Source organism: Sciurus carolinensis, chromosome 12 (genome assembly GCF_902686445.1).
Source record: "Sciurus carolinensis chromosome 12, mSciCar1.2, whole genome shotgun sequence".
NCBI lineage: Eukaryota > Metazoa > Chordata > Mammalia > Rodentia > Sciuridae > Sciurus > Sciurus carolinensis.
Window position 1 is genome coordinate 14,163,802 of NC_062224.1, and position 26,582 is coordinate 14,190,383.

At 47.1% G+C, this 26,582-nt stretch overlaps 1 protein-coding gene across 3 annotated transcripts in view; it reads right to left on the reverse strand.

Annotated features, from left to right (window-relative positions):
- The window catches only part of Sfmbt2 (Scm like with four mbt domains 2), a 214,084-nt gene that overhangs the window by 164,390 nt on the left and 23,112 nt on the right, over positions 1-26,582 (reverse strand). For 2 of the 3 annotated variants that reach the window (XM_047520979.1, XM_047520980.1), the window contains 3 exons: positions 25,770-25,921; positions 18,028-18,122; positions 15,689-15,929 (listed from right to left, as the gene is read on the reverse strand). In XM_047520979.1, the coding sequence (XP_047376935.1) occupies positions 15,689-15,929; positions 18,028-18,122; positions 25,770-25,869 (436 nt within the window). In that variant the 5' untranslated portion in view covers positions 25,870-25,921. The remainder of the gene's footprint in view (positions 1-15,688; positions 15,930-18,027; positions 18,123-25,769; positions 25,922-26,582) is intronic. The other variant, XM_047520981.1, reaches the window with a different exon arrangement.

A 26,582-nucleotide genomic window follows, 5' to 3' on the forward strand; every position in this document is an offset into this window, starting at 1 on the left:
AGCCTCTTGGCAGGACAGAGGGAGGGAGGGAAGAGCCATAGCAGAAACAATCGAGAAAGAAATCAGTCCACTAAGAGCCGCCACATAAAACATCCATTTCCAAAACCAAGTCCATCACCTGAGGACCTGCATCAACCAAAAGTTGACAGTATTACGAATGGGCTTCACTATATAAAGAGCTTAATCACAACCAAATCTACAGTCACACCAAAACACATCAGGTACACAGTAGAACCTCGTTAAATAATTCTCCATTAATTGCGATGAGAATGTTTCCATTTTCATAACAGTAATGAAGGTTGTGGATCAAAACAGCTGCTGGGAGGACTGGGGTATAATTCAGTGGTACGTGCATGTTACCCTGTGCAAAGCACCAAAAAATACAGAAACAAAAACAGAAGCTGGAGGCCATGTGAAAATTTCTACCCATCAACCTTTTTCTGCCAGCTCTAGTTTTCCTATAAGCAAAGAACAAGAAAGAGAGAGGGAGGGAGGGAGGGAGAGAGAAAGAGAGAGAGAGAGAGAGAGAGAGAGAGAGAGAGGCTTGCAAATGTATTACCAAAGGAATCCAATGACTTAAATAGAAACCCAGCAAAAGCTCAATTATGATAAATCTTTCCAAAGCCCTGAAAACTTTGAAACATCTAAATTATAAGAAAAAAAAAAAAAGGTTTTTAATGGGTGAACAAGAAAAGCCAAGGGTAAGTGCCATCTGTGCTACCTCCAAACTTTCTTGCTTACATGCCACCTTACAAGAATTTTGAAAAACTAACTGTACCCCCTTGTATTTTCAATCTTTTCCACTAGTTAAAAGGATGAGAGTTCCTGCATATCACAAATAAGACATTTTGAATAAAAGTACTATTATCACTCCCACGAACATACACAATGGAATGATGTGATACCCCATCAACATGAGTTTTAAAATACATGTCAAGGGGAGCTGGGGAGATAGCTCAGTTGGTAGAGTGCTTGCCTTGCAAGCACAAGGCCCTGAGTTTGATGCCCAGCACCACCAAAAAAAAAAAAAAAAAACATGTCAAGGGTTGGGGTTGTAGCTCGGTGGTAGAGCACTTGCCTAGTCTGTGTGAGGCACTGGGCTCGATCCTCGGCACCATGTGTAAATGAATAAAATAAATGTATTGTGTCCATCTACAACTAAAAATATTTTCAAATAAATAAAATACAGGTCAACAGGCACTACAAGATCATCAGTCTGGAAAGTGTTTCTTTTTCTCCTTGAAATTACCACCATTGCACATCCCCAGGCTATTCTCCTAATGCCACGTCCTTTTAGGGCCACGGTCTTTATGGCTCATCCCACCCTACTCCTCCACAGCAAAAAATACGTAGGGGCTAGGGTTGTGGCACAGTGGGAGAGCGCTTCCTGGCATGCGTGAGGACCCCAGTTCTATCCCCAGCACCGCAAATGAAAAAGTAATATATAATGAAATTTTCCAAAAGTTTCTTTAGCGTACAGTAAAATTTTTCCTCTAGCTTTGATTATTAAAATCATTGCTATCTTCCGCAAAGTAACACAAGCAACGTGACATGGCGTGATGATCAAGTAGAAGGTGAACCGGTGTATCGCCAGGCTGTGGGCGGGAGGGCAGGGGTGACAGGGATACCCTGCGCCAGCAACAGTGACGCCAAGGAGTTAGCACCTCAGGGCAAAATGCACAGGGAAGCATTCTCACAATGGGAGAAGAAAGAGCGGGATCCAGGAGCTGAGAGACTGGTACAGTTGCAGGCAGATCAATCCCATGCAGCAGACAGAACCACACGACATAGACACCGACCCCCGACTCCACCACACCCCAGGAACCTTAGCGAGACCAGGACTTCACCAGCGTGAAGCCCCTGAACAGACCCTGCACCGTGACAGGGCAGGGGGAAATAAATCTATGTAAGTAAAACAAGAACTGACATAATTCACAATTCCATCTTTATTCTAAGAAATTGATTCACCTTGCCTTCAATTCAAAAAATCATCATCTAGTTAAAAAAAATCAAGATCTTCATATAACATATAATAACAGAAACCACCTAAAGGATTAAGCGATTATATTTATAATTATTTCTAATGTAGGTCATCTCAATATTTTCTCATCAAAAAAATGTAAACTGAAAAAAAGGTAAATTTCGAATGTTAAATCACTGTTTTTTTGAAAAAAAAAAAGATTTTTCTTCTAAGTGTCCAACTATTTCAAATTTTCTATTTTAATATTTTAAATAATATAGTAAAATATATAAAGTACAAACTATGGTTTGTGAATATCAAACTTTTAACCTAAAAACAAATAAAACCAAATATTTATCTATATTCTTTTCAGAATTTAATCTCATCAAATGTGTCCATTAAAATAAAACAAGGCACAATTCAAGCATCTGACCTTCAGACGGCTGCCAACATAAAAAAGCCACAACTGCCCTTCGTCCATGTCATTTCTGGAACTCTGTCTACACACGCTAGGGTTAGTATGACTCAGTCCTGCAAAGTATTTTGTCTGATTTTATCAAACAAAACTGAATTTTGTGTAATATTGTAAAATATTCCCCAGCCAATACACACAAGGGTTAACACACTTCTAATTACTAAGTACCTCTGAAGTCACAAGATGGAACCAAAAGAAAAGGTACCACGGCGCTCAGTAGTATTGCCAAGTTACACATATTTTGTAAAAAAAAAAAAAATTATTATATCTGTGCCCTCTTGGAGGAACGATTTGGCCATTCATTTATCTGTCACTCTCACAATAGCAGTGCCACAACCCACAAGATTTACAGCCTTCAGACACAGCTGCCTTTGTTCCAAGTCACAAGAGACACAGAGAATCGTGTCCCCTGAGCCTGAACAGTGCCAGTCACAGGGGAGCAGCTTCTGCAGTGATCTGCTCTGAGCCAGCACTGGTCGCAGACCTGAGCCAGGCAGCTCTGGAGTCCTTGACGCGAGCAGCTGTCTGTGCGTGTGATTCACTAGAGCGCGAAACGGCAGGGTCCAGACCAGAAGTGCCTCCTGGTGCACGTGCGGTGCTAACTTCGAAGCCCACTCACATGCTGTGACCCCTCAGGGTGGAGAGAAGGCCTCACTAGTGTTCAGGTGCTGCCCTCAGAGCTCAAGGAGACCCACGACGAAGGTGCGTTAGCAACTACCTTTCTAAACACAGGACACAGACCCCAAGGACAGGACACCTGCATTAGCACAGCCTCTTCTGAGAGAGTAGGAAGGTGCTACAGAAGTTGACCTTGAACTCAGGTAGGACTGTCAACCTCTCATGACGGTGTCACTGGGAAGCAAGCAGTAAGCCTGTAAGTCAATGTCCCTACCCTCTTCTTCCCACCTGTTTCACATGGATTTTCAAGAGAACCTGACCAACCTGTCACTTGCTATGTACGCTTTTACAGGCTTCAAGGACAGTCCTTGCTCTTACTCTATGATTGGGAGGAGGTGTAGACACATGGAAGAAATTTATTTTATGGAACTGGCGTCTGTGATTGTGGAGGTGTGATGAGTCTGAAGGTTGATGGAGAAGATCAGTAGGCAGGAGAACTAGGGAAGAATTTCAGTGTGAGCCCCAAATCTGGCTCCTGTGGAAGCGGGAAGAGTCGATATTGCAGATGAAGCCCATGGCTGTCTCTTGCTAGGGGAGGTCACCCCTGGATCATCCTCCCTTAGCTCCCAGGCCTTAGAACTGAAAGTGAAACTCAACCAACTGTAAGAGGATCTAGGCTCAGGAATCATCTATGAGCAAACCAATCATTCCCTTAGAGCTGATGCAAAAAGGTAGACTCGCCCTGAGGACCAGCAACACTGAAGGGCTCACACTTGAGAAATGGGCCCTGGAGTGGGCATGGCCTGGAGTGGAGACATGGACCTGGGGTGGAGGCATGGACCTGGGATGGAGGCATGGACCTGGGATGGAGGCATGGACCTAGGGTGGAGGCATGGACCTGGGGTGGAGGCATGGTCCTGGGATGGAGGCATGGACCTGGGATGGAGGCATGGTCCTGGGATGGAGGCATGGCCTGGGATGGAGGCATGGACCTGGGATAGAGGCATGGTCCTGGGATGGAGGCATGGACCTGGGATGGAGGCATGGTCCTGGGATGGAGGCATGGCCTGGGGTGGAGGCATGGCCTGGGATGGAGGCATGGTCCTGGGATGGAGGCATGGCCTGGGATGGAGGCATGGACCTGGGGTGGAGGCATGGACCTGGGGTGGAGGCATGGACCTGGGATGGAGGCATGGTCCTGGGATGGAGGCATGGCCTGGGATGGAGGCATGGACCTGGGGTGGAGGCATGGACCTGGGATGGAGGCATGGACCTGGGATGGAGGCATGGACCTGGGATGGAGGCATGGACCTGGGATGGAGGCATGGACCTGGGATAGAGGCATGGACCTGGGGTGGAGGCATGGTCCTGGGATGGAGGCATGGCCTGGGGTGGAGGCATGGCCTGGGATGGAGGCATGGACCTGGGATGGAGGCATGGACCTGGGATGGAGGCATGGACCTGGGATGGAGGCATGGACCTGGGATAGAGGCATGGACCTGGGATGGAGGCATGGACCTGGGGTGGAGGCATGAACCTGGGATGGAGGCATGGACCTGGGATGGAGGCATGGACCTAGGGTGGAGGCATGGACCTGGGATGGAGGCATGGACCTAGGGTGGAGGCATGGACCTGGGATGGAGGCATGGACCTGGGATGGAGGCATGGACCTGGGATGGAGGCATGGACCTGGGATAGAGGCATGGACCTGGGATGGAGGCATGGACCTGGGATGGAGGCATGGACCTGGGATGGAGGCATGGACCTGGGATAGAGGCATGGACCTGGGGTGGAGGCATGGACCTGGGATGGAGGCATGGACCTGGGATAGAGGCATGGACCTGGGGTGGAGGCATGGACCTGGGGTGGAGGCATGGACCTGGGATGGAGGCATGGACCTGGGATGGAGGCATGGACCTGGGATAGAGGCATGGACCTGGGGTGGAGGCATGGACCTGGGATGGAGGCATGGACCTGGGATGGAGGCATGGACCTGGGATAGAGGCATGGACCCGGGGTGGAGGCATGGACCTGGGGTGGAGGCATGGACCTGGGGTGGAGGCATGGACCTGGGGTGGAGGCATGGTCCTGGGGTGGAGGCATGGACCTGGGGTGGAGGCATGGACCTGGGGTGGAGGCATGGACCTGGGATGGAGGCATGGACCTGGGATAGAGGCATGGACCTGGGGTGGAGGCATGGTCCTGGGGTGGAGGCATGGACCTGGGATGGAGGCATGGACCTGGGATAGAGGCATGGACCTGGGATAGAGGCATGGACCTGGGGTGGAGGCATGGACCTGGGATGGAGGCATGGACCTGGGATGGAGGCATGGACCTGGGGTGGAGGCATGGACCTGGGATGGAGGCATGGACCTGGGGTGGAGGCATGGACCTGGGATGGAGGCATGGACCTGGGATGGAGGCATGGACCTGGGATGGAGGCATGGCCTGGGATGGAGGCATGGTCCTGGGGTGGAGGCATGGACCTGGGGTGGAGGCATGGACCTGGGATGCAGGCATGGCCTGGGATGGAGGCATGGACCTGGGATGGAGGCATGGACCTGGGATGGAGGCATGGACCTGGGGTGGAGGCATGGACCTGGGGTGGAGGCATGGCCTGGGGTGGAGCCATGGACCTGGGATGGAGGCATGGACCTGGGATGGAGGCATGGACCTGGGATGGAGGCATGGACCTGGGATGGAGGCATGGACCTGGGATAGAGGCATGGACCTGGGATGGAGGCATGGACCTGGGGTGGAGGCATGAACCTGGGATGGAGGCATGGACCTGGGATGGAGGCATGGACCTAGGGTGGAGGCATGGACCTGGGATGGAGGCATGGACCTAGGGTGGAGGCATGGACCTGGGATGGAGGCATGGACCTGGGATGGAGGCATGGACCTGGGATGAAGGCATGGACCTGGGATAGAGGCATGGACCTGGGATGGAGGCATGGACCTGGGGTGGAGGCATGGACCTGGGATGGAGGCATGGACCTGGGATGGAGGCATGGACCTGGGATAGAGGCATGGACCTGGGGTGGAGGCATGGACCTGGGATGGAGGCATGGACCTGGGATGGAGGCATGGACCTGGGATAGAGGCATGGACCCGGGGTGGAGGCATGGACCTGGGGTGGAGGCATGGACCTGGGGTGGAGGCATGGACCTGGGGTGGAGGCATGGTCCTGGGGTGGAGGCATGGACCTGGGGTGGAGGCATGGACCTGGGGTGGAGGCATGGACCTGGGATGGAGGCATGGACCTGGGATAGAGGCATGGACCTGGGGTGGAGGCATGGTCCTGGGGTGGAGGCATGGACCTGGGATGGAGGCATGGACCTGGGATAGAGGCATGGACCTGGGATAGAGGCATGGACCTGGGGTGGAGGCATGGACCTGGGATGGAGGCATGGACCTGGGATGGAGGCATGGACCTGGGGTGGAGGCATGGACCTGGGATGGAGGCATGGACCTGGGGTGGAGGCATGGACCTGGGATGGAGGCATGGACCTGGGATGGAGGCATGGACCTGGGATGGAGGCATGGCCTGGGATGGAGGCATGGTCCTGGGGTGGAGGCATGGACCTGGGGTGGAGGCATGGACCTGGGATGCAGGCATGGCCTGGGATGGAGGCATGGACCTGGGATGGAGGCATGGACCTGGGATGGAGGCATGGACCTGGGGTGGAGGCATGGACCTGGGGTGGAGGCATGGCCTGGGGTGGAGCCATGGACCTGGGATGGAGGCATGGACCTGGGATGGAGGCATGGGCCTAGAGTGGCGGATACCCTGGAACATCAAGTCATGACTGGAGACTTAATAAGAAGCATGGGAGCCTCAGAATTGTGTGTTCAGAAGCCAGAGAAGGAATGGCATGGGAGCAGCCCACAGGTCCACCAGACAGAGGAAGGTCAGCAGCATGACAGAGAGCGGACACACTGAGCTGGGAGCCCCAGGCTCGGAGTGGGAAATCAGGGAGGACAATGAGGCAGAGTCAGGGACAGAACAGCCATGTGTCCCCAAGGCTAAGCAGAAGTGCCCACAGGGCCTTGTCTGTTCAAAGGCGACAAGAGCCTTCCCTTGAAGGCTGTACACCAGGACCACTCAGCATCTTCAAGGGTCCGCCCAGAGCAGGAACTGGGAGCGGATGGCAGCTGCGCTCTCCTTGCACATGCGGCCACTCTCCAGGTAGGGCCAGGATCCCTCAGTCGGGGAAGAGGGTGCTAATGGGACGGAGGGGCCAGGTGTGAATGGGGCTCTGACTATTCAGGAAATGAGAGTCAACAACAAGGAAAAGGTGTAGACAAGAGGCCAAGAACACACTCAGAATGAACTCGCCCTCCTCGTCCGCACAAAATCAAACACATGCTCGACTTAAATTACATATGTTGCTGGATTGAGAAGCCGGAGAAAATAAATTCATTTATGACTAGCACTAAAAAGGAAAATCTTCTAGTCACTGCTTTGTGCTTACAGTTTTCATGCAGCACAGGAAAACCCAAATAGCATCTGATACAATTTACATAACTTTACATAATTTCATGATTACCATTCGGCAAAGAAGTTCCAGGCCACAGCTCTTCCGTTTATTTGCCGCCAAAAAAGACAAAATGGAAAACATTGTGGGCAAGCGGCTTTCTACCCTATTCTTAAAAATCGTAAGAAGTCAATTCTACAACTTGTCTCCGTGACATGTTCCTCATAGTGCAAGCCTGCCCACTCTATCTAAAATCTCACTGATGTGATTTAATCAGTAAACAAATACTGACGGTCCCTCCCCCGACACACACTGTCATTCTCCCCAAACACTGATTTCAGGACTAGGAGAAATCACCCTCAGCTTAAAATCTACTGCAGGTGGTCTAGCCTAGGAACAGCCACGTTTTCTCCAAATATAAAACCAGAAGGCCCCAGCCACCTTAAAGGCTGTTCCAAGGACAGCGGTAAATGCAGTACAGTCAGGCACACGATAAAAATTATTTTATGGAGAAAGTGTTTTAATTGGAGAGCGACGGCACGAATGTGGCAAAATTCACGATCTGTTTATTCACTGTGCAACACAATGATGAAGTGAGTGTGTGGAATACAGAAATACCAAGAGTAAATAAATAAATAAAACCACAAACACCAACCAGGGACTTACAGGAGAAAAGACCACAGTCCGCCCCTGCACACAAAAGGGATGGAGTCCAGGACCCGCCCCCGCAGATGCCAAAATCCGGAGGTACTCAAGTCCTTACGCAAAATAGCTCGGTCATGTTTTAAAACTGCCTCTAGATCACTGTACTTCAAAATCACTTTGAGACCACCTATCGTGATGTGGACAGTGGCCACACTATATTGTGTAGGGGATAATGACAAAGAAACAGAAGTCTGTTCACACTGAGAACACACGCAATTTTTTAAAAGACATTTTCCGTCTCTGATGGGTTGCACCACAGATACAGAAAGCAAACTGCACCCATTTTTGTAACAAAGACTTATTTACCAGAGAGGTTTCTGATTTATATGAGGACCATCAAATCTGCCTTTTTGAGAGTGTGTGTGTGTGTGTGTGTGTGTGTGTGTTTTCTTCCACAGCCTAAGACACAACTTCTTCCACTTCCATTCACAGGGTCTATTTATTTCAGAGCCCTTCATAAATCTCATAAACCGCATGCCTTTGAGTTCTTATGTTCAGAACATTTTTGGGCCAAGAGAGACCTTGGGGACCACTGGTCCAAGAGTGTGCATGGAATCCAGGGCTGGATGGAGCCCTGAGGTCACAAGCTCTGAGATGCACAAGGGCATCCCTAACTCTCCTGGCTCCATGTCTGACACTCAGTGCAGGGCCCAAACAGATACAAAAAAGACCAAGGGGGAAGAAGATGTGGGGGACAAATAGATGGCCATCTACAGAAGCAGATGCTCCAGGAAACACCGCCAGGTGCAATTTAGATCCACCGTCTACACTTTCTCTTTTTTCCAGAGATGCTAATGATCCAAATTTTAAATAATGTGATTGGAAAACAGAAAATACTAAAATTATATCAGAGTAGTGTTCAGATTAAAACACACAAACATATACACATACAAGCTCACCCATGTGACTAGGTCCACCCTGGTCTACACCAGAGAATGTTCACAAGGCCCCTCCAACCAGATCAAAAAGGATTCAAAGTCACGTGAATTGTTTTAAAAGACCCATTAAATGACTACGGAGAAAGAATTATTGTGTTTCCTACTTAAATTTTCCTTCTTGAACACATCATTATAAACCAAATGGCTTTCTGATAAAGGGATACTAATTTTTTTAAACCCGTGACTTTAGTTTACTTTCTGTCACAATCATCAAACACCAACATTTTTGTTTTTCCTCTTTGCATCAAACTATCTAACACTTAAGGAGTCTCTCTCTGCTTCCCGAAGTGGTCAGTTAGGATTAAATCTGCTCTCTGAATTTTTAGTATATACACTCAATTTTCTTATTAATAAACAAAGAGAATTACAATGACAACCATGTGGTTATTTAAGCCTCATTAGTCTTACTAAAGAGCCATTTAAATAATAAAATATAAATTTTCACAAACAACAGTCTCATAAAGCAAAAACTCTACTTCTCAGGGTCCACAGGTAGATAATGGTCACAGACTGCAAGGTCCTGTTGTCTGAGGACTTTACAGCCCCATGTACCACCTGCCAGCATCTCTTCCTTTACAGTCAACTGTGGTAAAAAACAGCAACTCCCAAAAACAGCACTTGGACCAGGCTGCAGAATCTGGCAGAATCTACTCACATAACATAAGGCCCTCTTCACACATTGTCCTCACACTTCATGAATAAACATTCCTTTATTCAAATAAGTTATATATTAACTAACTCCAGTAATTGTGATTCGACTTTGAATGGTAAATAGAGTCATTCTGGCAAGACGGCAGAGTTTGCAATGCAAATTACAGAAATTTTAATAATGGCGAAAATAAAAATTAGTGGCATGATTCCTAAGGCACTGTAATTCCAATACTTTTATTGCAACAGTAGAAAGCGCACATAAATAGGTCTCCATTTGTAAGCCGAGGGGTTTTATTTGGATATGCATCACCACACATATTTACCTGCACTCTTGTCTGGGAGCATCATTTCCGGGGACTCAGGAGGCACCAGCTAGAACTCCGAAGCTCCCCAGCCCCTGACATTAAGGGGTAATGCTGTTACTTCTCAATAAATAACAAGGAAACCGTCACTGGATTAAATGATTCCCGTGCATTATCACCATAAACAATAATTATTTGGCAGTTGCCCTTTGCGAGCTTCGCGTGGGCTTATGAATAAATCAAGCCTTATTGATTTACTAAGTCAAAACGGTCTACACTTTGCTCCACTAATAAGGGCCGTAATCCCCCACTGCACTTAGTGATGCTTTCCTGTAGAATGTTCCTTAATACTTTTAATATGAAAGATTAGTGCCGATTAGCCCCCAGGCAGGAACACTGCTCTCTGAATGGCCGACTGGCCACCCAACCCAGGTGGCTCTGAAGATGTCCCTGTTAATGGAGTTCCCTGGCTGCTGATGGGAATCACATCACAATGACGTCCACCAGCTCCACTGCCGGGCTATTTTTCCTCCTCATAACATTTAACATAACAACGACAATTCACGTTAATTCAACGATGAAATTAATTTAAAACAGAGAGGCAGGAAAACATGGAACTACAAACAGCTCTATGCGCTCTGTAAGCTATCGTGTAAAATAATAAAAATCACTCTCAACGCAGTGACTGCAGAAGACAGAAGGCCACTGTGGACATTCCAACTGGTCCTGAGGGTCTGGAGTCTGCAGCCTCAGCTGGACAGGAAAGGTGGTCCCCTCCCTTCTCCAATGGAACATCCCCACAGGCCCCCAGGCTGCCACCCACGTGTGACTGTCCACTCAGCTACCCTGACCACTCAGTCAGACTAAAAATTCTGAGTTCTCTGGGTTCCGAGGGGGAGCACGAGTCTCCACTGAGGGAAGTTCTACCCAGGTGTTCACCATGACCTGAGATCCTACTTAATTTGTTCTTCAGTCCATAAAACGTCATCATCCCCAAAAGGAACACAGAAGAAACTTGACTTCTGGGTCTTTGGATAGATTGCGGGGCTAGATGGGCTTTAGCCTCACTCCAAAACAAACTCCATTTCTCAAGCATAAAATAGGAGCACCAGCACCCACCCCTTCCACCCTACCCGGCTTCCCTCACAAGCATCACAAACTAAGGAATTGCATACTGGAAAGCGCTACAGAGATTATACACTACAACCCCTCGTTTTCAAAGATGAGGGCAAGCTGGAAGAGGCCAGCCAGGGTGACATGGGGAGACCCCATCCCAATTTTAAAAAATTAAAAAGGAGAGAACTCTGGGTGTGGAGGATTCACCTACGGAGCTCCGTGAATGTAGAAGCAAGATATGAATTCGGATCTCTGGTCCAACCGCAGTGTCACTTCCTCTATGCCACTTTGATTCCTGGGATCCGTAGGGAATCCTCTCTCCCACCACGGAACCTCCCAAGCAGAAGCATGAGGTCAGAGATTGCTGTAACTCATGTTAGCATTCAAGTGACGCCTTTCAAGTTTAACCACAACTGGGTACAGTAGCCGAATTTACCACAATATTAGCTCTCTAAGAGAAACCACACAAACAAAAATCCTTGTTCAAAAAATAGATTCCCCTATTCCCTCTGGAACAACTGCTGCCTCTGGTTACAAAGCAATAATTATCCTGTCCTACAGCAATCAATAAAACCTCTTGCCCCATGAACCTGCTATTTCCTGACTTTGTTCTCTGTACTAAAGATTTCCAAGTCATATTGATTACCTACTAAATTTTTTTAAGTTCTTTCAAAAACAGCACGGAAAGGAATCCTCGAGTTAGCATAACTTGTCACTGTTGGAACAGACTTCAAATCTTTTGGTCAACATTAATGTTTTCCCTTTTCCTGGGGTTTTCCCATTTTTTCATGTTGAACTTGTCATTTTAAGGGCACCGATGTCGTAGCTTTAATAGCAGAGCCTGCAGGATACAAACCCAATGGTGTTTCTGAGGCTGTGGCTGCAGCCACATTTTTCTTCCAAGAGAGAAAAATTGATGAATAAACTATGTCTCTTCTCTCAAACAACAACATGGATTTTGCTGAATGAGCCCATGAGCTCTCAAGAGTCTTAACATTCAGTATCGTCGAACTTCCAAAACCAGTCAGCAGAGCAACTATTATGCAATACAACCATCTTACATCCTTCCCAAGCATCAAACTTTACAAATGCGTCAAAAATGAGATGAAGAAAATATACAAACAACAAATATGTGAAAAAATCTCTAGCAATTAGAGAAATGCAATTCTAAACTAAGATTTCATCTCACTCCAGTCAAAATGGCAATTATCAAGAATACAAGAAACAATAAATGTTGGTGAGGATGTGGAGAAGAAGGTACACCCATACATTGCTGATGGGACTGCAAATTGGTGCGACCACTATGCAAAGCAGTATGGAGATTCCTCAGAAATCTTGGAATGGAACCACCATTTGACCCAGTTATCCCCTCCTTGGTATATAAACTAAGGACTTAAAATCAGCATACTACAGTGATGCAGCCACATCAATGTTTACAGCAGCTCAATTCACAATAGCTAAACTATGGAACCAACCTAGATGCCCTTCAACAAATGAAGGGATAAAGAAAATGTGGTATATATACACAATGGAATATTACTCAGCCTTAAAGAATGAAATATGGCATTTGCAGGTAAATGCACAGAGCTGAAAAATATCACACTAAACAAAATAAGCCAACCCCAAAAAACCAAAGGTCAAATGTTTTCTCTGATATGTGGATGCTGAACCATATTGGGGGGCAGTGCTAGGGAAGAATGGAGGAACTTTGGATTGGGCAGAGGGGAGTGAGGGGAAGGGAGGGGACATGGGAACAAGAAGGATGGTGGGACGAGACAGACATTATTACCCCATATGCACGTATGACTGCATGAGCGTTGTGACACTGCAGTGTGTACAGCCAGAGAAATGAGACATTGTGCTCCATTTGTGTACGATGAATTGAAATGCATTCTGTTGTCATGTATAACTAATTAGAACAAATAAAACATTAAAAAAAAAGAACAAAAAAATAAGAGATGATAAAAACATCAGCGACAAGGGTGGGATATGGCAGGGCCGTGGGCAGGGGTCCAGCCTGACTCTCAGGCCTCCTCTCCATGGTCCTCCTCTGAGCTCCTCTCCTCCCAGAGCACCCAGTCCCCAGCATGAAACCACATCTGCCTGTCCCTCCTGAGTGTGTGGGACAGAGCTACCTGGCATCGTGTGCAGAGCTGGGGGAGAGCACTGTCTCTAATTCTCTTATTAGGACAGGTACTATCCCAGTATCCACCAGTACAATTCATTCACGGAAACTGATTTGTTCTTCGACAGATCAGAAATCACAGAGAGGAAAGTAAAGCAAATGTGACATTGTATCATCTCACCGCCCTGGCAGTTTTAATTCAAAGTCAGATCTAAAAATGGCATTTATGATCAATTTAGGCTGGGTCGGGATTAAGTGTCTCCTTACCCTAGGATGAGCAGGTGCGAGATGAAATACAAGTTCAGACAAAGCCAGGCCCATCGACAACCACTCTTCATGGTTCGCCTGAAAGGTCCCCCTCGATGGGGAGCCTGGAAACGTGGGCTCACACTGCAGATGAAGACTGGGCAGCACCAACTCAAAATGCCAGGAAGCAAGATGGCGGCATCAGGGCACTCCCTGCCCGAGCATCGACGGCGATGCCTACCGAAGCAGCCCCTGGACTTTCTTCAGGTCACTCCGTTAGTCACTCAGCCATCGGAGAGAACCCCTCACTGGGCCACACAGGTGCACAAGCTCACACCATGGAGCTTACTGTCCAGGGCTGTAAGACATAGTCTATTCCAAGAACTGCACTCTGGAAGGACAAGTGCATCTAAACATCCACCAACTGCTAAATGCAGAAACAAAATGTGGGAGATCCACAATGGCCTGCTATTCAGACCTCAGAGGAAAGGAAATCCTGATGTGCTTCAGCAAGGCGAGCCTTGAGGAACCCAAACAAAAGAACCATCACGCAGCTCCACCTATGTGAACTGCCAGGATAGGGAGAGCCCATGGAAACTGAAGCAGATGGGAGGGGGGATGGGGAGTAACGGGGTGGCGGGGCAACCATGGCTCACAACCTTGCAAAGAAACTAAAACTCACTTAACTATACACTTTAAAGGAAAGGATTTTACGATCTGTGGACTGTATTTCAAAATTATATCCAAAAAAAGTATGGCTGCACAGTGGTTAACACTAAGGGCCCCCACAACCATGGGAGCAGAGGTTAGGTCTAACCTCAGGGTCAGGAGGAAGAGCGGGGTGAGCTGATAGATGCAGAGGAGGAGGAGGAAGGAGAAAAGAAGTTCCAGGCATTGGAGAGAGCAGACGCAAAGATCCAAAGCCAGGACAGGTGGAAGGCCCTTTCTCTTGGTCTTCTGAGACAAGAAAGGTGCGAGATGTCCGCGCAGGTCAAGGCAATGGATCGAACCTTGACAAAAGTCACAAATGTCATTTACAAGCAACTCTTAAAACTCCAGCCATTTTTTATTACTCCCTCCTTAGCAGGCTATTGATTGTGCATAACAAAGGTGGTAAAAATAACAAAAACGAAAAACACAGACCGTCGTCCCCCCAGTCAGCAAAGCAACGTATCACAGCCTTAAGGGAGAAAGATAAGGTTCAATACGCTGAAGAACTAAGGCACCTGCTGACATCATGGTCGCCTCTAAAACTGCATGTCAGCTCGAGAGAAAAGGAGGGCACCAGGAGGACGTGACGCATGCTGGAGAGGGGCTTCGGAAGCCTCCAAGCACTGCTGCTGCTGCCAGGAGCGTACAATGCAGCACAGAGCAGGGTGCTGAGGGTCGTGGCTGCCGAGCCAGCCCCAGCGCCTCTGCAGCACGCAGCCCACGCTTCCCAGAGGATGGCTCAGCCTCTGCACTGCTGGCAGGTGGGCCGACCCTGCTCGGTTGTGGGGCATCCTGGGCGTTGTAGGAGGGTGAGCAGCATCCCCGGTGTCACTCTGCTAGACGTCAGTGCCACCTCCCTCCCGCCAGGTCCCCAAGCAAAACTGTTTCCCCGATCTTGCCACACGACCCCCGGGGGTAAGACTTCCCAGCAGAGAACAAGTGATTTGTAGCCACTAAACTGATCTCTTCGTGACCTCTGTCGGCTCTACCGTCCTGTTCAACCTGTCAGCTCTCTAAAGCAGAAGAAAAGCACATAACCAATCAAGGCCTGGGTCCCGGGCACCCGTGTGGCCTTCTCCTCCCTCCAAAAGCAATTTGAGGATTAAGCTCCAATGTTTTCACCTTAAAAGCCACAGCTGTCTCAACGGCCAGGACCAGACCTGACGTGTGAAAGGACGCCGCTTACCCTCACCCCAGTGCCCTCCTGCTGATGAAACCCAAGAAGCAGTTTTTAAAGAGCTAGAAGACCTTTGCACTAAAATGCTTTCCGGGTTTTCTACCAGGCTCCCTTGCCCGTGGCAGGGACTACGGCCTCACGAAGGACAATCACACGTAAACCAAAGCCGTGCGCACGAGGGCTCACCATCTGGGGGCATCAACACCTTGTTGTTCTGCGTGCACCACCCTACGGGGTGCAGATCCGCTATGACCACGTCACACCAGAAGTCAGCCCTGCGGTCCTCCCCGTAACCGCAGTAGCGCAGAAGCAGCAGCTGCCCGCAGGTGGTGATGATCGTAGCCACCCAGTAGGTGTCCGGGTTGCTCTTATTAGCCACTTCCAATTTCATTCCCGGCTGGAAGTTGCTCTGAAGGCTGATTTCAACCTTGAGGAATAAGAAACAGGAAAGCCATTGTTAGACTAGATACTCACTTCCAAACACAGAGCGCTTCAACACAGTATTTCTGCTGCTGTAAAGTAGGCGTGTATTTGTCTAAAAGAAACATAATACAAACCACAAATGGACTGCTAAACCTTCTGGGAGCCACTTTTTGTTGTTGTTGTTGTAGATGGACACAATACCTTTATTTATTCATTTTTTTACATGGTGCCGGGGATCAAACGCAGGGCCTCACACATGCCAGGCGAGTGCTCTACCACTGAGCCACAACCCCAACCCCTAGGAGCCACTTCTGAGGAAAGAAAGGATAAAACAGATAAAATTAATTTCAGTAATATTTCCTTTCACCTATGTCCAACATATTATCGTTCAACATGTAACTAATATAAAGAAAGGAGAATGAGGGGGCTGGGTTGTGGCTCAGTGGTGGAGCACTTGCCTGGCACATGTGAGACACTGGGTTCAATTCTCAGCCCTGCATATAAATAAATAAATAAATAATAAAGGTTCATTTACAACTGAATATATATATATATATATTATATATATAAAAACAACAAAAAGGAGAATAAGGTACTCTTCTTTTCCAATGAAGGGTTCCAAACCCACTACTGTGCTCTGCACATGACGCACACCCCGATGTGGGCTACGTGCTTTTCCAATATTCCATAGTTCCAGGTGCCAGCGGATCCTGAGGGGCTGTCCAGCCTCGAGAATGCATTTCCTTTTCCTTTTTTTTTTTTCATTTTTTAATTAAGGGTTATGCTGCCCTGAAATACCAGCCTTCCTTCTCCTCCCTCCAAAAAAAAAAAAGTTTTCCAGGCTGGGGGGTATCAACACTCCAAAGCCGACACATCTGCTGTCCACCAGCAGCAGGCACTTAAAGGAGATAATGGAATCGAAAATTACTACTACATGAGCCCGATGCTACTTTTCCCTTAAACCTGGCACATGGGCCTTGGGAAAGCCTGCATCTTGAAGGACAGAGGCCCTCGCTCCCACCAGGACACCCTGCTGCGATTGAAAGGGAGGAGAACTGAGGATCAGCATCGCTGTCCCCAACTGCTTTAAGGTAATGCCCAACACCCCAGCTCAAGGTGCACGTGTTACCATAGCTTTTGGAGGAAATTATCCACACTCTGTCAGGAGAGCTCTGGTCTTGCTGTCTTTTAATATTTAGCTTTTGGGTCAAATGCGGTGGCACACACCTGTAATTCCAGGGGACTTGCAGGGCTGAGGTAGGAGACTCCTGAGTTCAAAGCCAGCCTTAGCAACTTAGTGAGGCCCTGAGCAACTCAGTGAGACCCTGTCTCTAAATAAAATATTAAAAAGGCTGGAGATGTGGCTCAGTTTTCAAAAGAACCCTTCACCTCCAAAAAGAATTAAATGTTTCATTAAAATAGAGTCAAAGTTCTGCCCTACTCATTCTGCCAAGGAGCCAAAAAGAAAGTTAAAAAAGTGCCCCAACCTACTTCTGAAACTCAGGTGAATCTCTGTCAGTGAAAAAGTAGGTCAGTGAAAAATGGATTTCTCAGAATTAAATTTTCATTTACTAAGACAAGAGTCATGCCAAGAGCCTGGATCTCAGAAATCTCGTTTTTTCCTTGCTAATGATATCAAATCAGTATTTCACACCGAAGCAAAATTCTAATAGAAACTCATTTTTTTTTTTTTAATTTTCTGGGACTTATCCTCTGATGAGCAGGCTATGTGCATGATTCAAAGAAATATTGGGGAGAATGATCTTCTGATTAGAGTTAAATGTTTTCAGAATACGTATGGTTGCCCTCTCCTTTGATTCATCCGCCCACAAATGGCTATAAAACCTACATGTCCTTTCAAAATCAAAATATCAGTTCACAAGAACAATACTTAGCATTACACCTACTAGGAGACATTACGCCTCACATCTGCTTGCCTGGTTTTTTGCTGGAATCAGCCTTGCCTATAAAAACCAAACTAACTTCCACATCTCTTTAATCCTAAGAAATCACGCCTGAATTTCCTCTTTTCTTTCTATTCCCTCCCGATTGGTTCCTGGCCTTCACCCTGCAGGTCACAGGAGACCAGTTGCTTTACTTACATGCTTGAAGGATGTGTGGGGAGCTGCCCGAGCGCCCGTCTCTTCCAGATACTCTCCCCAGTTAAAGCCAATTTCCTCCAAGCTTGAACCTTCTTCTGCGAGGGAAAAAGAAATGAGCGTCAATACTAAGGCGTGCTGGAAGGCACTGGCTTTGGACTGGGACCAGAAAACACTTACTGCAAGAGACAAACTCATTCAGTGGCTTGGGAGGACACTGCTGAATTCTTTACAGAGCTTCAGTTTGCTGACCGTGAAGATGGTGACTGAATGAAGAAAACTGGCCAGATCCTGCTTTGAGCCCCATCCCCCAAAACCAAGAGTAACAAATGAATGAGGACTGTCTCAAGGCTGTAGTGTATTTGTTTGAAATTTGCCACAGCAGACACCCCAGGCTTTGGGAAGGTTGGAGAACAAAGGAAGGGAACATTCAATCACTGAGTGTACCGTACCGGTGATATGCTGACATCAACTCTATCTGCCCAGTGGCTGCATCCTGGAGATTATAAACTGTCCTCGACTGTTAGTGACATAAGGTACGTTAGGTACAGTGATCCCAGCCAGGCAGCAGGAGAACATGCCTGTAATCCCAGCAATTCAGGAGACTGAGGTAAGAGGATTGCAGGTTCAAAGCCAGCCTCTGCAACTCAACAAGGCCCCAAGCAACTTAGCAAGACCCTGTCTCAAAATAAAAAATGAAAATAAAAAGGGCTGCAGATATGACTCAGAGGTAGAGAGCCCCTGGGTTCAATCCCCAGGACCAAAAAAAGAAAAGAAAATATGTGGTGACTCCAATGACATTTGAGAAGGAAACAAATTGGAGGTTCAAAAGGACTATGAAGCCACCCAGCAAGTCAGCAACACAGCAGCTGCCAGACACTCCTGATGCCCAGTCCAGGACCCCTCTCCAGCTGGAACAGAGCTCTGAGGGCCACTCACACCAACACGAACCTACAGAACATCTGTTTCTCCAATCACAAGGAAGAAGGAAATCTACAGTCAAATGCACAACTTGGGTCTCAAAATCATAACTTTTCTTTGTATGAGAGATTCGACCTCAGCCCTTTTAATTTTATATTTTAGGACAGGGTCTTGCTAAGTTGTTGAGGCTAGCCTCAAACTTTCAATCCTCCTGCCTATAACTTCTTGAGTCACATGGCAGGCATGTGCCACCATGCCCTGCTAAAACCATAACTACTTCTAATTTGCACAGATCTACAAGGTCAGATGTTAACAGAAATCAAGCAATTCCCAAAACATTTGAGGCTGCGTGTAAGACATCATTTGTAAAATTGAAAAAGCGCCAAGTAATGCACTATAAGATGTAGACAGCATAAACGTCACCTCAAAGAGCTCAGAAACTGTACACATTATTTGAACCTATTTGCAAGGCTATCATAAAGAGAGAACAGACAATAATAAGAGCTGCCCAAATATGCAAACAAGAGCTTTAAATGTTTCATTTCTCTTCTACAACATATTCAATGGATACTGATGTTCAATCCTTGTATTTTTTAAAAACAAGAGCCAATTTCACTGGCCAAGAGTAAATAATGCTTATAGCTCGCTGATAAGCATAGAAGCGCTGTATCCAACCAGGTGGCCACCCAAAGAGAACACAGTTTTATTCCGGGAAACACCTCAGAGTGGCACCTGAAAGCTCTGTCCACACTTTCTCCCCAAGAAGCAGTGGGCATCAATTACTCAATTTGCTTTCCAAGCACTAATCAGAGGTGTCTGCTCAGCACTATGGGATGTGCCAAAATGTCCTAGTGCAATATCTGAGGATCGAAAACCTGTTGAAGAGAGTCCAGAACTTCTTCCCACCCTACTGATCTGACCTCAGTCACACCCTGCACCTCCTGCCCCTATCAGATGTGACCACACACCATCATGGGAACATCCTACAAGCCACACTTGGCTTGGGTGTCCATACTAGGTGCACAGGGTAGCATGAGCTCACAATCCTTCCAAGAACCTGACAGATGGCTACTCACAGAAGAGTTAACAGAAGCTCAGAAGGGTTAGGGAATCACCCAATCACAGGAGTCGGGGTTCAATACAGGCCTCCTGATTAGGAATCTGGAACTCTTACTAACCAGTTAAGTCCCAAGTTTTCAATTCTGTAAATATTGCAATGAAATTCACACAGATGCATTAGAATAGGTTGGAAATCACAACCCAGTGCTTATATAACCTATATGTACATAGGAGATCTATATAGATATATAGATACATACACTCAAGTGTTCTAATCACTCACCTATTTTCACAAAAAAACAGAATTCTGAAAACATAATATTTACTTTGAAAGGCACCATGAGTGGCAGATTTGTTGCCCAAGTGAAGCTGTTTCAGATGTCCCACATGTGGGACGACGGCAGTTACTAGGCTAAGCACTGTCTTGCCATCTTTATGCCTACACTAGGCCTTGGAAGCCACCATCACCCCCTCTGCCCACTTCTCCACCTGCAGGATCTGGGGGATCCTCTAAGGCCAACCCATCACAGTGTTGGGGAGCCTTAAAACATTCCACAGCCAGATACACCTGATACAGTAAGCAGGAGGCAGCGGCCACCGCAGAGAGAACTGAGTGGAGAATCTGGAACCTGCTTATGAAGAAGAAGAAGATGATCTGGAAAAAGACGCAGGCCTGGAACCCAGCAGGAGCAGGGTCGCACACCGCAGGCCCTGAAAACGACAGCTGTGGAAAAGGGAAGGGGGGCTCTCCTACGGGGTGGCCAGTTCCACATCAGGAACATTCAGATGGCATTGGGGCCATCAAGTCCCCTGCCACCACCTACCCCTGGGATCGGAGAGAGGTCTGATGAAACTCATCATGGTCCCTGACTGAGATTCCACGGCTTCAAATCAGGGCTGCCAGGCCGGTTTCTCCCTTCAACTTTGAGACCATCTGTTGCAGCGATTAGCCTTCATAGCATTTTAGTCCATGCTTAGTATTTTACCAAAAATATGTTTCCACCAAATTTATTGCAAACTCCATTTCCAGTCCCTCCTCTGTGCTCTTTGGTGCTCACTCATTTATTCAGTCCAGCTGCCCAGGAGGTTAGACAGTCCACTGTGTCTCCCCAGCAGTCAGGAAGACAGTAAGCTCCGCCACTCTCTGCTGGCACAGGAAAAAGTTTATCAAATACCCCTAAAGTCAGACCTAGAATGAGACTTAAAAAATAAAAAATTTTACGCCTGGCACTGGTAACCTTAACCATGCTGTTTGAACAATAAAGCCACATAGAAAATTTAGGGTTACTCATAATAGGGCCTTTAAAAAACTGTCCCACACAACCCTCAGGCCAGCGCTCCCCAAGCAGCTGATTCTCCAAAGACATTTCAATGAGCAATAGATAAACACGCACCGTGTTTATGAGGAGAGGTCTCATAAACCCAGAGCAAATATTTACAGCTGATCCATAAACCTCTTAAACCCATAAACATTTTATCCAGGAAACTCTGACAATCTCCCTCCACCATAAATGAACCCAGTGGGAGGCCCTTCCCATGATGTCTATGAAAAGCCACTAAGAAAATTTCACAATTTAAGAGAAAACAGGCGTGTTCATTAGTGGTGATCCAGAGTTCTAGAAAACAGAAAACTATTTGTGGTAGCAGAATATTCCACAATGAACATAAAAGACTACTTTATTAAAAGCGGGAGTACAGGTGACTTGGGGGTACAAAACAGAGTCAGCAAACAGACCACACGTCTTTTTCTTAGGTAATAAAATCTTCGATTTGAACAATTTTTTATTTGTTCTAATAAGTTACACATGACAGTAGAATGCATTTGTGCATTTTGATAAATCATACATAAATGGACTACAATTTCTCATTTTTCTGATTGTACATACTGTAGGATCACATCGGTCATGTGGTCATATACATACATGAGGTAATAATGTCTGTTCCACTCCGCTGTCCTTCCTACCCCCGTACCCCTTCCCCTCCCTTCACTCCCCTCTACCTAATCTAAAGTAACTCTATTCTTCCCTAACCCCCCTTAAATAATTCTACACTCTGAAATGAGGCTGACTTCGCCAGACTGAATACTGAAGCCCACAACTACCACCCAATGAAGGAACTGAGAACTGGCACCTTCAGAATGAACGGAATCTTACTGAGGACCTTCTTGGGTGGTAGATTTTATATATATATAAATGTAGAAGAGACAGGAAGAAGACATTAAGTCTTTTTTATTTTAAACACAATAGCCAGTTCATACTACATCAGGTGTAGCTGTGAGCAATTGTAGGAACTGAGGCCACCTGCACTCCAGGAGGGACAATCATAGAACACAAAGGTCCTCGGGGCTATCCCAGATGGCCACAGTTTATCTAGGGGAGAAGAAATCAAAAAACGTAAGAATGATCTTCCCTGGGGGGAAAGCAGCAACTCTTCAAAAGAGCAACTCTTTAGAAGCAAGGGAAGGATAGTGCCAGGTCACAGAACTGGATCTCAGCATGCAGAGTCCTGAATCTCTCTGAGAAGGCTGACTGCTTTTCTTCCTGTTGGCTCTGCAGTTAGTATATTCCCAACACCAAGGGGAAAAGAAGACGGAGGCAAGCCTTCCCAGCACCCGTCTTTCTGCTGAGGCCGGCCCAGTCCAAACACGCAGCACCACTCTATCGACAGACGCCACCAGGAAATTACATTTACCAGGCCTGCAAAAGTAATGTCAAGGAACCTATTTATCACTATGTCAGCATATCGTTCTGATGGCTGCTATCGCAGCCACTGAAGTTGTCAAGAGCTCCAGCGATCGGGTTTCCGATGCGCTTCATTCCTCCTGCACCTGGGAGGATGCTGTCCATCCCGTCTGCTGGGGAAGCTCGAAGTTCCCGGGCTGTTTGGTCCAGCTGTGCTTCCTACAGTGACATATTCAGTGTCCCTGGGGGCAGGAGCAATTTTATATTGGGCCTACTCTGCTTGCAGGACTTGGGTATCTGTTACTGATCCCAACCAGGATTTGAACTTTCCTTAGGAGAAAAAAGTCATCATTTTTTTTTTTTAAATACTGGCAGCTGGGGGTGCAGGGTGGGGGGAACTAAGCAACAGAAAGAAAAAGGTGAACACAGGTTAGATCTTTCATTCTTTGACCCCACACTCCCTCAGAGAGGGCTGCAGACATTTAAGTGCAGTCACTTGCTGGGGAGATGAGGCCATGTGTCACACAACAGAGGGCAAGGACACAGAAGGAGTGGAGGAAAGTACCAGGAAGAATGTGGGTTGCGCCTTGTCCCATGGGAGACGGGGTGGACAGGGGCATCAGGATTCCTGATGACTTATCCCTGAAGGCACAAGGCCCCCCAAGCGCTTCAGAGCACCGGCCCCAGAGCCTCAGATGCCGGAGATGAAAACCTGCTTCCAACGACCACCTGAGTGACTTCCCCTTGACCGGTTTCCTCATCTGTGAAATGTGGACAGTCAAAGCATCCACTTCACGGACTGCCACAGTAAGTGCACTAACACACATCAAGCACTGAAAATGTTGAGTGTCTGCCCTCCAGTCAGAAGGTGTGCTCACACGGGAACATCCCTCATTCCTGGTCAACGTGGAACTCATGGAAAAACACTGGTCTTGGCTTCTCTTGGACACCTAGCCCATAAATCTCATCAGAAAACTCTTCCTAGGGAAAAACTGTAACTCTACCCAGTGGGTACCAGAATCAAATATCCCCACAATTGATTCTAGAACTGAAAATATTTTATGTATGAACAGGTTGGTAACAAAAATAATAATAAATGGGGCTGGGGGTGTAGCTCCGTGATGGAGATCTTGATCATCTAGCAAGTTTGAGGTCTTGGATTCAATCCCCAGGGTCACAAAAAAAAAATGAATTTTTAAGGACTTACACTTGACCCTGTTATTCATAATTTAAATGCTCAAAACTAGATTTGAATTTCTAGAATGAATTCAGCCTCTGCACTCTTACAAAGTTTCAGACCCTGCTTTTAAATTTGTAGTGCCATCTAAACGGTCTCCTTACGGTGCAAGTGCGCAAGGAAATTCCAAAGAGAAGCGACAGATTAGCCACACTGAGGGGGTGGGGGTGGGGGGTGGTCTGGTCAATATCTGAAATATGTAATGATCATTTAGCATTATTTAGAAATGCTGTTTCTGCTAAACATATGAACATCTTGTATGATTTAGGCCATCTACCACTAAGAGCAAGGAAGAACAATTCATGAAGTAAGTATACATGATGAGCTTCTGAATAGTCCATGCTCGATCTAAACTTCTCGTACTGGGAACCATCCTCAAGGAAACATCGGTACAAACAATTTTCTCACAGCAGATTATCATTGATGAGGTTCAGAATCTACTTAGGCAAGAGAGAGTAGAGAGAGAGATTGTAGCTGCATGAAAATGAAAAGCCAATACACAGTTGACTTTTAAACAGTTTTGAAAGCACACCACTGAAAATGGTACAGCCATAGACACTGACGTGTGCAGACAAGACACTACAAACCACAGAGAAAGCGCAGGAACTCCAAGAGTGGAAAATAACCGCACTCAGCAAACGGAAGAAAGACTTTTAAAAGGCACAACTGTATTTCAACAAAATAGCATAATCAGGATGAACCTTTGGGGCCCCCTCTCTCACAAGAAAACATCCACCTTTCCACTGGGAACAATGATTCGACTCCACATGCAGGAGAGATTTTCTTACTCACAGGTTATGTGTAGAAAACCTGAAAGGGGGCAACTGAGCTGACTTTGAGACGGACACTAGTGTCTCCCATCTTGCCGAGGCATCCCTTATTTCAGGGGCTTCCGGGTTTTTTCCCAGATAAAGACACAACTTGGGAAACAATCCAATAAGTTCAATGATATCGAGCAATCTGTAATTCTGTCATTGGCTGGTTCAATCAAACTGTGAAGACAAACTTCTTTAGGCAAACGGTCTAACCTCCCACTGAGTTAATGAGCAACACTATTTATGTGAATTCACCACCGTAGATGTTTATGAATCACAGGGCTAAGCTGTCCTTATTTAATCTGCTGCTATGTATAAATAAAGTATCCTTTTCAAATAATCCCTTTAATGTGTAAGTATTGAGAAAAAGACACATTTCCAAATGTATTCGGTAAATATTAAAATCCAATCAGAGGCTGTTTGGGGGGCTTTAGTTTTTTGTTTTTCTATCAGATTTCCTAAACCACAAAAAACGGCCCTGATCGAGATTTCTTTCACACCATACACTTTTCTGCAGGACATGCTCAACACTCAGAGAGCCCTATTTGGACAGATCGGGTCCTCCTGTCTCTCTGTGGCACAGCGACAGAATTCTATTTCCCAGCCTGCCTTGCTGTGGCAGAAACATGTGACTAACTTTCTAGTCGAAGGGTTCCGAGCACAAAGTGGCATCTGTCCCTTCTGAGCTAGAGCAATGAACTAACTGCCCACTCTGCATCCCCCCATGGTGGCCAACCCTGGGCACCTGCTGGAGATGGTGTCATGATTTAGGAATACAAGTAGCTGAAACCACTGAGACGGAGAAGCGGGGCCACCCCACACCACCCAGCCCGCTCTGCCTGGTACAGTCCTATTCCCCTTCACCCCAAGTGTAACTTGAAAAGCGCTGCATCCTTAGAAACAGGAGAGCGAATCCCGGGAGCAGGAAGGACGTGGGCTCTAGAAATGCTGCCCCCGTTGTCAGCTGGACGTTTCAGGAAGATATTGGTCAACAAACCAAAAACCTGAAGGATGGACCAGCAAAAGTCCCACCTGAATCAAGATCTCCGTTGCCATTAGCTGAGCCGACGTGCTTTTCCGAGGGTGAGGATGAAGGGTCTTGCATGCTGGAAACTGGCAAACTGCTCTCCATGCCTGACCAGTAAGTGTCCTCTTCCCTTAGTTCATCCTGCAGGGAGAATTACCTAAGAGCAACCAGAAACAGCAAAAATAATCAGAGCACTTTAATGACATTAATTACACTGACTTGTTTCTAAGCTCTCCAGAAGTCCCGTGATCCTCAAGAGTGGCAACCAGCTCATAACATTAGGATGCAGTGTCACGTGGGTAAGAGAAAACACCAGGAAGAGACTAAGGAGTGGCCTCTACAAGGCCAACAACAAAGGTCAGAGCACAGCAAAGCCATCGGTTTTCTAGAAGTAATACCAACAGGGTCACATTTTCACCAACAAACGACCCACGTTTCAATCCCCAGTCCACCATGGTGACATTCCACCACCCCGCTGATGCTGTGAAGCAGCAAACCCCATTCACCCCAGGACTTCACCCTGGGTTCCTGCAATACAGTGTCTGGACTCATGTGTCCCAAGTGATCTGGCACCAAAACCCGTTCCCGTACCAACATTTGCAAACAGTGTGTTTTCTGCAAGTCAGAATTGGGGACAAGGTGGTTCCCTCTGGTGGCACTGCCACTTGACCCTTGCATTCAGATATGACTGGTGGGAAAACAGGTAAGATCACAGTCAGTTCCCACAGAATCCTACAATCTAACCCATTTACGTGGGAGCCCAGGAGACTCCAGGAGTGGTCCCTACCAAGGAGCAGTGTGGCCCGGCTCGGGTGGTC